Source organism: Scyliorhinus canicula, chromosome 7, assembly GCF_902713615.1.
Source record: "Scyliorhinus canicula chromosome 7, sScyCan1.1, whole genome shotgun sequence".
NCBI lineage: Eukaryota > Metazoa > Chordata > Chondrichthyes > Carcharhiniformes > Scyliorhinidae > Scyliorhinus > Scyliorhinus canicula.
This window is the reverse complement of record NC_052152.1, coordinates 146,903,840-146,916,897: the sequence shown is the minus strand read 5'-3', so window position 1 is coordinate 146,916,897 and position 13,058 is coordinate 146,903,840. Positions and strand designations below refer to the sequence as shown.

General features: G+C 42.1%; 1 protein-coding gene across 1 annotated transcript in view; it reads right to left on the bottom strand.

Annotated features, from left to right (window-relative positions):
• ctnnbl1 (catenin, beta like 1) overlaps positions 1-13,058 on the bottom strand; it is a 220,712-nt gene that overhangs the window by 21,670 nt on the left and 185,984 nt on the right. Inside the window, exons 13-15 of the mRNA XM_038803075.1 lie at positions 10,374-10,454; positions 7,607-7,744; positions 3,048-3,120 (exon numbers count right to left, since the gene is read on the bottom strand). Of these exons, the coding sequence (XP_038659003.1) occupies positions 3,048-3,120; positions 7,607-7,744; positions 10,374-10,454 (292 nt within the window). The remainder of the gene's footprint in view (positions 1-3,047; positions 3,121-7,606; positions 7,745-10,373; positions 10,455-13,058) is intronic.

Below are 13,058 nucleotides of genomic sequence, written 5' to 3'. Positions count from 1 at the left end.
TGACAGTGGTTGGTCAAAGATTCAGGAAGAGCTTTTAAGAGAAAAATCAAATCATTAAAACATATCTAATGCACACTGAGGAGATATTACAAATACTGTTTTAATTAAAGGTAATTTAGATGCTAGTCAACTTAATTTGCTCAATGTCAGACGATACCAAAATATAATTTCCATACATTTTACTTACCAACTCGATGTGCCACTTGCCAATATCAGTCAATATCCACAAATTTGCATTGGTTATGTGGATTCCATGGCAGAGAAAATGAATATATCACAACTGTTGCTAAATTAGCAGACCACTTATCCGATACCCAGTGCTGGATGAGCAGGAATTTCCTCCAATTAATGTTACGAAGGGTAAAGCCATTTTCAGTCCCCATTTCAAATTCCATCTGTGACTACCGACTCCATCTCTCTGCCGCGCAACAGCTTGAGATTAAGCCAATCTGTTCACAACCTTTGGGTCACACTGGACCCCAAGCTGAGCTTCTCATAAATGTCCTATCAATAAGATTGCATATTTCCCACCCCCCCCTCCTCTCCTCCAAACTCTAATCTCCTCTAGTTATTGAAAGTAATTGTCTGTAAAATCCTGCAAATGAAAACTTCACTGTTCTGTTTGTTTAATATTAGTACAGGCAACCATGTGTGGTCTAAAAAGCCACATTCTGGGATTTCATAGTTTTCGTAACTGAAATATGTTTGCATTGCTGTAGAATTCTACAGGATTCATACAAGGTTGTAAAGAACAGGCATGAAATCAGAACATCCAGATAAAGAGATGTAAATCGACAACATGCATACTGACACAAGGGGTGCGATTTAACCAAAAGGTTTCTAAGTATGGTAATGAGCGGGAACTGCCGTGAGCTTCCCGACGCTTGGACTGGCAAGGCCGTCACCGATATAAAACGCTAATTGGTCCACTTAAAGAGGCCCCACGGGCTTCACACCGCAAATGATGGTCCTGCTGCGCTCGCCAGCCCCCTGCTAACAAGAGGGCAGTACTTAAACCACTCCTGCACAGCTAAACCCAATCAGCTCGCAGCTATGCCACCGTGAATACCAGCCCCACGATTGGGGGATGCTGACCTGGGCAGATTATTGGATGCGGTAGAGGCCAGATGGGATGCCCTGAACCCCCTGAGAGTTTTGGAGGGTCAGTCACAGGCAGCCAGTGCCGCCTGGGAGGAAGTGGCAGTGGCCGTCAGCTCAGGGAGCATCACCAGGAGGACCAGCACCCAGTGTCGTAAGAAGATCAATGACCTCCACCAGGCCGCATGGGTGGGTTGGCACCGGACCCCTAAACCCCCCCACAGAGAATGTACCTGGCACTGGCCCTGCCCAGCACCATTCCATTCCTGGTCTATCCATGTCCAACAGTGCTGCCCACACTGCCCGACCACCATCCTCCCCATCCCCTTTGCATCCCCCTCCACCTAAACCACCCCCGCGATGAATGGTGCGTGCGGCTCATGATGCCACCTGTGACTCCCCGCAGGAGAAGTTGGCTCACAACAGACTGGGGGAGGGAACAGAGTCCTCGCCCCCTACGAGGTACGGGCCTTGGAGGTCGCGGGGGTGGCCAAGGACAGATCTGTCAACGATGTAAAGGCTGGCTTACAGCGCGAGGTGAGGATCAACTGGCTCCGACCCAAATGACGTGTCACACGTGAGTTGTTAATGCCATACAGAATGACTTATCTCTCCAACAGACCACATGTCCAATCCCCCACAGGGTCCTCATCAGGGGTGGTTCCCCCAGCCAGCACCCGGAACAAGGTGGAACGTTGAGGCATGTACCATCGGCAAGCGGCCTGGGGCCCTCCGGCCCCAAAGCCCCTAGAGGGGCATCGAAGGCCACGGGATGTAATGGGCAGCAGGTTGCCACCACCTCTGATATGCATCCAGGTGACACACCTAGACGTAGCATAGAACACGGAAAGTGAAGCAGATCAAGGAGCACAGAGATCACTGGGGGAGGGAAGGATAGGAGGTAAGGGTGCCTGGTGGGGGAGGGAAGCAGAAGGGGCGGGAGCAAGAGGTTGGCAGCACCATCAGGGATTGAGACAATTGGGGGTACGTGTATAGAATTGAAAAAGGTCGTCAACGATCAATACAATGTCTCTCAGCAGGTTATCATTACCTCCCTGCCCTCGACTGTGACCTGCTGACAGTGCCAACATCGCCAGTCACCCAGGAGTTACACAGACTCTACGAGGGTGGTACAGGTGAAGGTGGGGAGAGGAATGGGGGGGGGGGGGAGGGGGGATGGGAAGAATGACGGACAAGGTCACGGGAGTTCCCCCACCCAATCTACTAGCACCGGTGCAGCAACCCCAGTCTCCCCGGGGTCACTGCCCAGAAGCGAAGATGGCTATGCACCTCCTCGGGCCTGCAGCAGCCCTTCCGCCAGCTTCTGACTGACCACCTGCTGTGGAGGCGGTTAGATCATGGGAGGCTGCAAGGTAGAAAGTCGCTCCCATTAACTGTATGGAGATTATTGGTTTTGCGCCAGGCTACAGTATTGATTTCACCAATGGGGGCAGGCCAGTTAAATTGCAAACAAATCGCTACCCCGTTCTCAATATTGGCCTCTCCTGCGATCTAACGGCCTCGTCGCGCACTCACTTAACCTCAGCGCAGCCATTAAATCGCTCCCAAAATGCTGCCATTGGATAATTTGCAGTCAACAGTTGTCAACTAATCTGGCACCTGCACTGCTAGTCAAATAATATTAGAAGCTCAATGTTATAAAGCGAACTGACAAAGCTGATAGAGATAACTCAGGTGAAACATTCAAATGTACAGAGTTAGTCAAGTAGAAACTTTTCATCCAATGGGTAACAATAGATGAGTGAACAGAGAATGCTACCGAAACAGATAACACAAGTGAATTCAGGGGACAATAGATGCATTTCTGGATGGGGGATAGTTTTATTTGTTGAAACAGTGTCAGGTAGTGGGGTGCAGAGTGGACAAAAGAAAAGGGACATATTTGGAATGAATTAACTTTTCCATTGTTCAAAAGATTCTGTTCATACCTCTCATGATATGTCTAACCACCTTGGTTGAACCACCTCGCATATTCAGGATCTGGTGCACACGCTGTCTTATCTGAAAATGAATACAAATATCGTCTCAACGCAATGCCAACATCAAATCAAAACAAAGTCAAAATTTACTTTGATATGCTTGAAGCACCTTTCTCTCATGGCTTTTTCATTTTTGCTTACCAAAGAATGATATACAGACACGAGCACCCAAGTAAATAATAAAACATTAAGCGGGTGGAGGAGAGGGGCTCAGGAGGGGGGGGAATTGAAAGAAAACAGAGCACGAGAGTTTGGGGGCAAGCGACAAAGAGTACTTGGGGTGGGATGTAGAGAGCAGAAGATGTGCGTGGGGAGAGGAAGAGAGGATACAATTTAAAGCACTGCTTGAAGCAGCACGGTAGCATGGTGGTTAGCATAAATGCTTCACAGCTCCAGGGTCCCCAGGTTCAATTCCCGGTTGGGTCACTGTCTGTGCGGAGTCTGCACGTCCTCCCCGTGTGTGCGTGGGTTTCCTCCGGGTGCTCCGGTTTCCTCCCACAGTCCAAAGATGTGCGGGTTAGATGGATTGGCCATGCTAAATTGCCCGTAGTGTCCTAAAAAGTAAGGTTAAGGGGGGGTTGTTGGGTTACTGGTATAGGGTGGATACGTGGGTTTGAGTAGGGTGATCATTGCTCGGCACAACATCGAGGGCCGAAGGGCCTGATCTGTGCTGTACTGTTCTATCTATAAAACTAAGGACTACATCTTGAAAAAGACACGACTCGTTTAAAAGTATGAGTCATTTGTTGGCAAAGTAGTTATGGCATATATGGAATAGTCCTTTTACTGATGTCTTGTAGCAATGTAGGACACTGCTATTAACGTAGCTCTTTTCCACTTAAAATTAACCTCATTAACTCTTGAGCAGATAATATGCAATACCGTAAAACATCTTATTCCTGAGCATCCAGTGCTTCATTGATTCTTTTTTCCCTGCCTGCTTGCATAGTTTCTTCTGAATGTTAAGTGAGATAAATTAACGAAGCAATGAATTGACATACTAGTATTCTCTTCCATATGCCAACAGGATGTGGGCTTGGGATTGTAAAACTGAAAAATCTAATTGTGATGGCCCATGTGTTTTTCAAGATTAAAAACCTATATTTTTGTGAGATGGTGATCCCTTTAAGAATTAAGATTTGGTTAAAAAAAACAGCGGGGTTCCAGTAATTGATCACATATGATCATAAGCGATGGTGTTCATTATATTTTCATGATCTTTAAAATAACTGACTATTTAAAAAAAAAAATTTGGATTACCCAATTATTTTTTCCAATTAAGGGGCAAATTAGCGAGGCCAATCCACCTACTCTGCACATTTTTGGGTTGTGGGGGCAAAACCCACGCAGACACGGGGAGAATGTGCAAACTCCACACGGACAGTGACCTAGAGCCGGGATCGAACCTGGGACCTCAGTGCCGTGAGGCGGTTGTGCTAACCACTAGGCCACCGTGCTGCCCTATAACTGACTATTTTAAGTTCTTTGAGTGTAGTAAAATTATTTTGCTTTAAACAGTGAATCTTGTGGCTTAATTCTATTCATAGGTAACTGGATTTTCAGATTCTTAATCTCTACTGAGATCATAACATAATTCCTTTGCTCGGACCCACCGTGAACTCAATGACAGACACACTGCCATCTGGTTTTCATCTTGCTTTGACCTGTTCCCTTCCTGTTGTACTATTGTTTACTACTTTCTTGTTCTCGGTTATAATCATTTTCCATTCATTATCTCTACTGCCTCAAGCTCATGTCTGCTTGCATCTACTCCTCTAATTACTTCTACCACTGCTCCAAGAGAAGTACCCCCTGGAGTTGGCCCTTAGCTCTATGTATTCTACTCCACTATGCCCACACCAGCACCTGCCACTGAATCTCCAAAAGTAGTTATGCACACTTTTATTCTTTTGCCTCAGCCTAAGTAAATTTGCATTTCTACCCAATAAAGCCCTCCACTTTCCACATTATTCTCTCCTGTGCCTCTTCAAAGTGTCCACTCTTTTGTAAATGAGGCAATCACATTCCAAATTAATGCCTGAACATTCTATTCCTTATCAAAATTTGGCTCACAGAGACTACTCTGTCCAGGTGCACATTCCACCATATGTCTACTTGTCTGCTTCAAACGCCTATTGAAAAAAAATCTATTCCCTAACTCTCTTTCCAAAAGCATCTCAAAGTCGCAATTTCCTGTCCTCTGGCATGATATCCACCTTCACACAACTTCTTAAAAGTTCCATTCCCTCTGGTTTGATGCACTTATTTCTTCCAATTCCTTTGTTGTCTGGCATATCCACCATTCTCCAAGTCCAATTCTAATCTCCATTTTATGGCAGACAGTGACAGGTTGCAAATGACTGGCCAGACTAAACCAGATCCAGCAATGAACAATCATCAAAAGCAATACTGGGCTTTTGTTACATTGTAAACCTCATCCTCTCTGGGATTATCCTGGAGGGTTACGGCAACTTCAGTTTCCTCACTGATGAAAACCTCATCATATCTCCTTCTTCTGCTCTATTTATTTACACTTCCTACATTAATTGTGAAGAGTCAATGGATTTATTTGCCTTGAAAATTAGGACAATCTGCTCAGCTGCCTCCTCCCATACCATGGACTATCCCCAGCCCAATTCCCTAATACTTTGGCTGATTCCTTATCAGTCAACATCTTCTCACCTAACACAGCAGAACTCAATGCATCTACCCTCAGTAGCACAAGCACTGGAGAGTGCTCCACCTTGGGTGGATAAATTTTATTTGTCTTGACAAATCTCGTCTTGCAAATGCTATTGCCTCCAATCTCAGCATGCTTACATGTTGGGTTTGTCACAAGGCTTCATCCTCCAAAACAACCTCTTCTCCCCCCCCACCTTCACTGCTTTTCCGTCATTACATGTGACACTGAGTAAAATTATTTGTAAGTATTTGAACATCTTTGACACTGATGACACCCAGTTGTTTCTCTCTGCTACCACCGTTACTACTTGGCCACTACTGTGCTGTTTGACTGCTTGGCTGACATCAACTGAATCAATAGGAATTTCATTCAACTCAACATCAGCAACACTAAAATCATCCCAGTTTAGCTCCCAACAAAACTCTATGTCTTAGCCATGGGTCCATCCCTATTGCCAACCAGCTCATGGTTAGATATTTAGCACAATATTCGGGCAACCAATTAAATGAATGAATGGTGATGTTAGCATGCACCGTTTTCATTCACGTAACGATAGAATACCTTTATGTTTTTCCTTTAATTGACATAGACTGGCTGCAGAGCTTGAAGCAACTTGATTAATGAAGGACCTGTCCTTTAACAGTTTCTTCAAGCTCTGAAACTAGAATATTTGCAGTTTGCATTTTGACTGAGAAAAATTTAAACTGGGGAGAAGAATGCAGCTGAAGTGGGGTCGGCGCCTAAGAAGCTGCAAAACTTATCTCACTTATCATTGGAGGAGTGAATGAATGGTCCCATTTATCCTTTATAAACAGACAAAGTCATTATAATATGCAAGCATTGGCCATATAACAAGATATTTTAGGATGATTAATTTCACAGCTTGATGACCAATTTAAATTGAGAAAAAACAGAAATGAACTAAATGTTTGTTTTGTGCTTTGTAGGTACCTACAAAGTTCACTTGATAGCATTTTCACTCAATATTAGATCACTTACAAGGCCATCACTACCGCTACATGAACTAGACACATGCCTAGGGCAGCGTGGTTTAGAAAAAGATGGACTGAAACTTGGCATTTTAAACAAATCAGTCCCATAATTCCCATCTGCAAACAAGGCGAAAAAAGTTCCAATTCCCATCATCATTATGTACTGCCGCATGGTGACATCACTTCCCGTGCACTGCCACTCAATCAAATGAAACCTCCTTTAAACCAAAAAAATCCAGAGGAATCCAATTGGCTCGGACTTTGTTGGCCTGCGATGTGACTGGAAGCAAACAAAAGTGTTAGTCCGACTGCGATGAGCACAAGCGTGGGGTCCAATCTGGTCAGTTATTTGTTTTTAAGGTCTACCGCAAATGTTCTGGTATAATTTCTACTAACAATAGTGACTGGAAGTTAAACAGCAGTGATTTAATCCACAGCCCGCTCATTGCTTGGCATATTCAAACATTTGGGAGTTTTGAGTTCCCAACGTGGAAGCAGTGAATACCAATGTTAACCCGCTGCTTAAACCCACCCCAGGGTTTCCAAGACATGTTTCTCCTTAGAACCAACTTTCCATGTTGCCAAAAGAGCCTAAGTCTCCTGAGGGGGTGGGGGAGACTGCAGTGAGGAGGGGACCAATGTCAGGCTCAACGTTCACCCAGAGCACAAATACCTTTGCGTTGTGCCTGCTCACTTGTGAAACAATGATCACAATTGATTATTTTGATAAGTCAGCATTATATTTCTGTCAGACTGATAGTAATGGAGAATGCACACATCATACAGATGTATTTGAACAAGAAGAATTCATCATGATTGGATTCTTAAATCACCTGAGGGATACTGGCATTGCAGCTCTCCACCATAATGTAGCAAACCAGCTGAAGGACAAAGAGGCCAGCATCCAAACGCCTCAGATAAAATTCATCTTCCATATCATCATCAATTATTTCCCCTTGACGGACCATATCCTGAAAAGAACGTACAGCATAAAGTTTTAGGATAAATACTGTTAAACATTTTCAACTGCATCAAACATAAATGCACTATTCATAACGTAAAACAGTGAAAACGCAGGAAGGGAAAAGTCAAAATGAACGATTTATGGCATATAGACTATTTCAAGGTTCAATAAAAAAGCATCAATTCTCAATGCGAGCTGCGGTCAACAATGCTTGCAGTGTTGTAAAAAAATGGAATTAGTGCTGAGCATTCTCACTGTCTCCCAAGGAATGGAGGATGCCTTCTTTGGATGTTTGGAAAATTATATCTGCAATTCAGTATGGATAGTTAAATTGCATGACCTTAGCTTGGTTCCACAGTAATAATTAATGCACTTCAAAGTAATTACTGGTTATGAAACACTTTAGGATTTTGACAGAATTTTAGAATGCACTAATTAAATGCTACAACTTCTTCACATTTGACAATTTTATAACTAATAAGGCATTCAAGAATTTAGGCAAACTACACGCTTTTCAAGTGAATAGTGAGTTAATAGCTATTCTGAATCGATAATTTTAACACATATACACGCATGCAATCCCCAAGCTTACATTTCTAATTCAGGTATGCGTTATTAATTTAAGCATTAATTGCATGCTTTGATTAAAAATGAGCAAAATTGACATGGTGGAAGCATGTTATAATTGAACTTGGGAAAAGATTGTCAAAACATTTGAAATTTAAGTTTTTCTCTGGGTACATGTAAATTAAGATGATTGCATTATGATGTCATAATGCACTTGAATATTTTCCCCTCAGTTAATTGTGATCAGTAGATTCCTTTCCACGTAATGAAACAGTCTGTGGTGCTGGATCTAGTGCAGAACTAATCACAAGGTTGTAAACCTGGTGGGCAATTTCAAATGGATTAAAAGTAATTAAGCGGTTCATTAGTGCAACAGAAAATGTGTAAAATTTAATAATCAAACTCACGTTTTTTTTTCAGTGTAATTATCAAAAAAGATCCATTGTGTTCTAAATTGAATTATTACTGGTTGGCACAGAACCCACAGGAACTTACATTGAAACGTATGTTCCAAATCATCCTAACTGAGAGATCAACATGGTGGCAGGACCATTCGGGGAAAAAAATTTACCTCCAGGGAGCCTCATTACTGAAATATGCTCAAGACTTTAATCGATGCTGTAATTCTAATACAATATATTTTATGAGTTCAAGTTTATAATCTTATCTTTAGGTGACAGAGTTACCAGTTGAACTGTCTTGTAAGAAATTTCATGAAAGCAATCTGCAGATTTCCACATCCCCAAAAAATTGGGCACATCTGACACCATCACACGATCCATTACCGAACCACACAGACCAGAAAGATTCCAGCTTTGAACCTTGACCCATTAGCTGCTCACAGCTGATTTATGGTAGTACAGTTTAGAATATCTGACCACTAATAAATTTTGACCTTGTAACTTGCTGTATGATATCTATTATTTTATCTTCGTTATATTTTAATTTTCTCCAATGGAAGGAGTTCAGAACTGTTGATGTTTACGACAGATCTAATTTGCAACTTATTCCAACCTCACATGGGGAGTTTCCTGGCCAATTCCATTGGCAGGTACTATACATAAAGAAACTATTTTTTTTTAGAAACTCGTGCCAAGCTATATTTGCAGTCCTCTCTTTGCAGAAAATATTGTTGGGAGGATCGCTCTCTCTCTCACGTGCATTCCCACTCCCGAGTTGCTCTTCTAATGTGGTTTTATGGTATTGAGGAGCTTTATTATATGGTTTGGATGTTATGCTCCACACCAGTCTAGTATTGAACAACACTTAAATTGCCATGATTGGTACCTACAGATTAGCAATCATGGAGGCCAAATCACTGAATATATTTAAGGAGGTTCCTTGATTCTTAAGGTGTAAGGGTATGGTGAGGGTGCTGGGATAAGGTGTTGAGGTAAAGGATCAGCCATGATCATGCTGAATGCCAGAGCAGGCTCAAAGGGCCGAATGGCCTACTTCTGCTCTATTTTCCAGGTTTCCAATCAGATTAGATCAAATTATTGAATTCAATATTAGCAAATTAAGGGGACAATAAAGATTCTTTACATTTACAGTTCCAAGCCTCAGTAATTTGTAGGCTGGACAGTCCAAAAGGCACATGTTTGATAGAGTGCATTGTACTAGATGTGTTCTCCAGAGGCTTTCCTGCTGTAGACTTTCCTTTGCAACTTACTTCATTTGATTCCATGCTTGCCTTCATTAAGGCGAGAATGCTAGATTCTGTCAGACACAATGAATATTCAATTCTCGCCACAGTGACATAAAAGTCAGGATTGAATGGTTATCCCTGAATATTAGTTATGAATAAAATAGTTTTGTACAACTCCTTCCCATAATTCTATACATTCAATTATGAAATATTGGACAGAAAATCACCTGAAACCTATATTAACTGAAGTGAAATGTCATCTCCAATCTGCAACATCAAATCTCCCCCAAAATATATATCTAATTTTGTAGGACTGTTTGTTCACAGAATCAAATTTAATCAGCAAGCCACTATGCCAAATATCATCACGAGAGTTTGCAAAAGACAAACCAAGACAGGTGCCTAACTAACTGGAGCATACATGTTTTTCTCCTTCAATCTTTTTGTCAGCCACCTGCACAGCTTCTAGGTACTTAAAATGCATTTCCATCAGTCGGTCAACCTGTAAGAAACACAAATAGCCATCAGCTGAGAACCACAGAAAGCCTGAAATTTACAAGAAACTGATCAGCTAGTTTCTTCTGCGAAGTCATGATCAAACAAACCCCATGTTGTAGAAAATTATCACATTTTACAGCCTGGAATTTATTGCAACAGTGTCGCTAGTGTTGGAATCACTCATTAGCAGGAATGTTACATAGCAGCGTTCAAATCACAGGCCATTTTTAATTTTACTCGCCAAACACAGCCACGCTATAATGCAATAACAGCAAATGGTGGTAATAAAGTTAATCAGGAATCCACCTCAGTCCTAAATATCATATACAATTACCCAGGAATTTTTGTAGTCATGGTGGGTCATCAGTTACTAAAAAGATCACTAAATTTATAAAAAGCAGGACTGTCAGCTGATTGGTGAAGGATTCTCTATGGTTTTATGAATCAGTGGCCTTTTAATGAACGGTTGGGGGGGGCTCTCGAGTACAGAGTCAACGAGTTTCTTGCAGCATGACGGTCTGTTTCATTTTTTATGACCAATTCAATACCAACGCGCATTTATTTGAAATAACACATGAATATTCAATTGGTGATATGAATCCGCATTGGTCATATAAATCACATTTATTTCTGTGACTCTGCACAGAGCTTTGTGCTGCACAGAGTTGATGCAAAACCCACACATAAATCCAGAAATGAAAGGTTCTCTGGTAAGAGCATGCCCAAGCTATTACACATTTTTGAAAAAAATCTAGCATAATGACAGTCATTATCAATATTAAATGCTTTTTGAAAACATTAGAAAATAATTTTGCATTAGTAGTGGGACTGGGCATTGAATCAATTAAGTGCTAGGGTGTTCTAGAAAATAAATTATAATGTCAAAATTTTATTATACCTGTGCAACTACATTTCCAAAAATAGTGTCACAACAATGTACTGTTTGCATCGTTATATCAGCATAAATAATATTTTCAACATATTTCAAAATTCAGAGCAGCCGTCTTGAAATGAATCTAACAAAGGCAGTTAATGGCCTTTCCCTTCGTTTGCCACACAATTCACAGCTTGCACAATTTAACTTTCATTTCTGTTAATCTGTTGCATGAATTTAAAAAAAAAGAAACATCTTTTGAGGATGAAGAGTAGCAGGATGATGAGTGAGATTACCCATTTCAACATCGGAGCCTTCTTCAATAAGCAGTATTTATTAATATAGGAAAAAGGGAAACAGAAATCATAAAGCATTGGAGTTGAAATAAATATACATCAATGGCAGTCAAAGGTTCAAACACCTTGCCGAGGGCTAGTGAATTTAGATATAAGCAAGTGCGGGAATTTGTAAGAAAGGAGTGGAGGGTATTTCCCAGGTTGGCAGGGTACACCCTACTGGACACCCTATTGGAGTAACTGCTGCTCCCGGACGAGGTGGGGGGGGATAGGATTGGGAACATATATGGGTGGTTGGGGGAGCGGGGCGCGCTAAATGGTGAGGATTAAGAGCAAGTGGGAGGAGTTGTGGGGGAGTAATAGACTGGGGACTGTGATATCAGGCAATGCGTAGGGTGAATTCAACCTCCTCTTATGCGAGGATGAGCTTGATTCAATTCAGGGTAATGCATAGGGTGCATATGACTCAGGTGAGGATGTGTAGGTTCTTTCAAGGGGCAGCCGACGAGTGCAAGAAGTGTGGGCTAGGACTGGCGAATCATGCGCCTATGTTCTGGGATTGTGAGAAGCTGGAGAGGCACTGGGAAGTTTGGGACAACGTCTTAAATTGTGGGAGTGGAGATCAGGCCAGACCCGATGGTGGCGATCTTTGGAGTATCGGAATGCTGGAGCTGATGGAGGGGAAGGAGGCCATGTCTTGGCCTTCACCTAATTGCCCGGCGAAGGATCGTGTTGAATTGGAGGTTGAATACGTCGCTGGAGGTGGCAGCCTGACTGGGGGACCTGTATGACTTCCTCCGGTTGGAAAAGATCAAATTTGAGTTGAGGGGGTCAGAGGAGGGCTTTGAGACACGGTGGGGGTTGTTCATGACAATGTTTGAGGAACTGTTCGTCGTGGGGGATGGAGGAGGAGGAGAGGAGTAAAATTGGGAAAACTGTACAATCTGTGGAGTGAGGTTGTGGAGTTTGTTGTTGTATAGGTTACTGTTTTTGCACAGGTTTGTAATAAAATACATTAAAAACAAAGTTGCAAGCACCTTCCTTGTTTTCACTTTGTGTTGTACGGATATTGCCAATTGGGGTGTGGCTGCAATAAACGCATGAATAACAAAGCAAGAGTACGTGATCGGAACTGTCAAAAGTTGATGCCCTTATTTCACATTATATTACATGGATTAAAACTGAGATAGTCAACCATTAAATACAAGTTGAAATTAAATCCATTTTTAAAATCAAAACAGCTTGAGGTAAAATGCAAGCGTTAAGTCTTCTTCCAATTCATCAAAATCAAAACTTCCCAGTTTGAGAAAACTTTTTTGTTAAAGGATGCAAGAATCAAAGTGTGCACTTAAATTCTTCAATTGATATAATCCCAGTTAATGTTACTAGTGGGCGGTCAGGTTCCAGAGAGGAACCCTGGCTCAATAGATTGTGACTT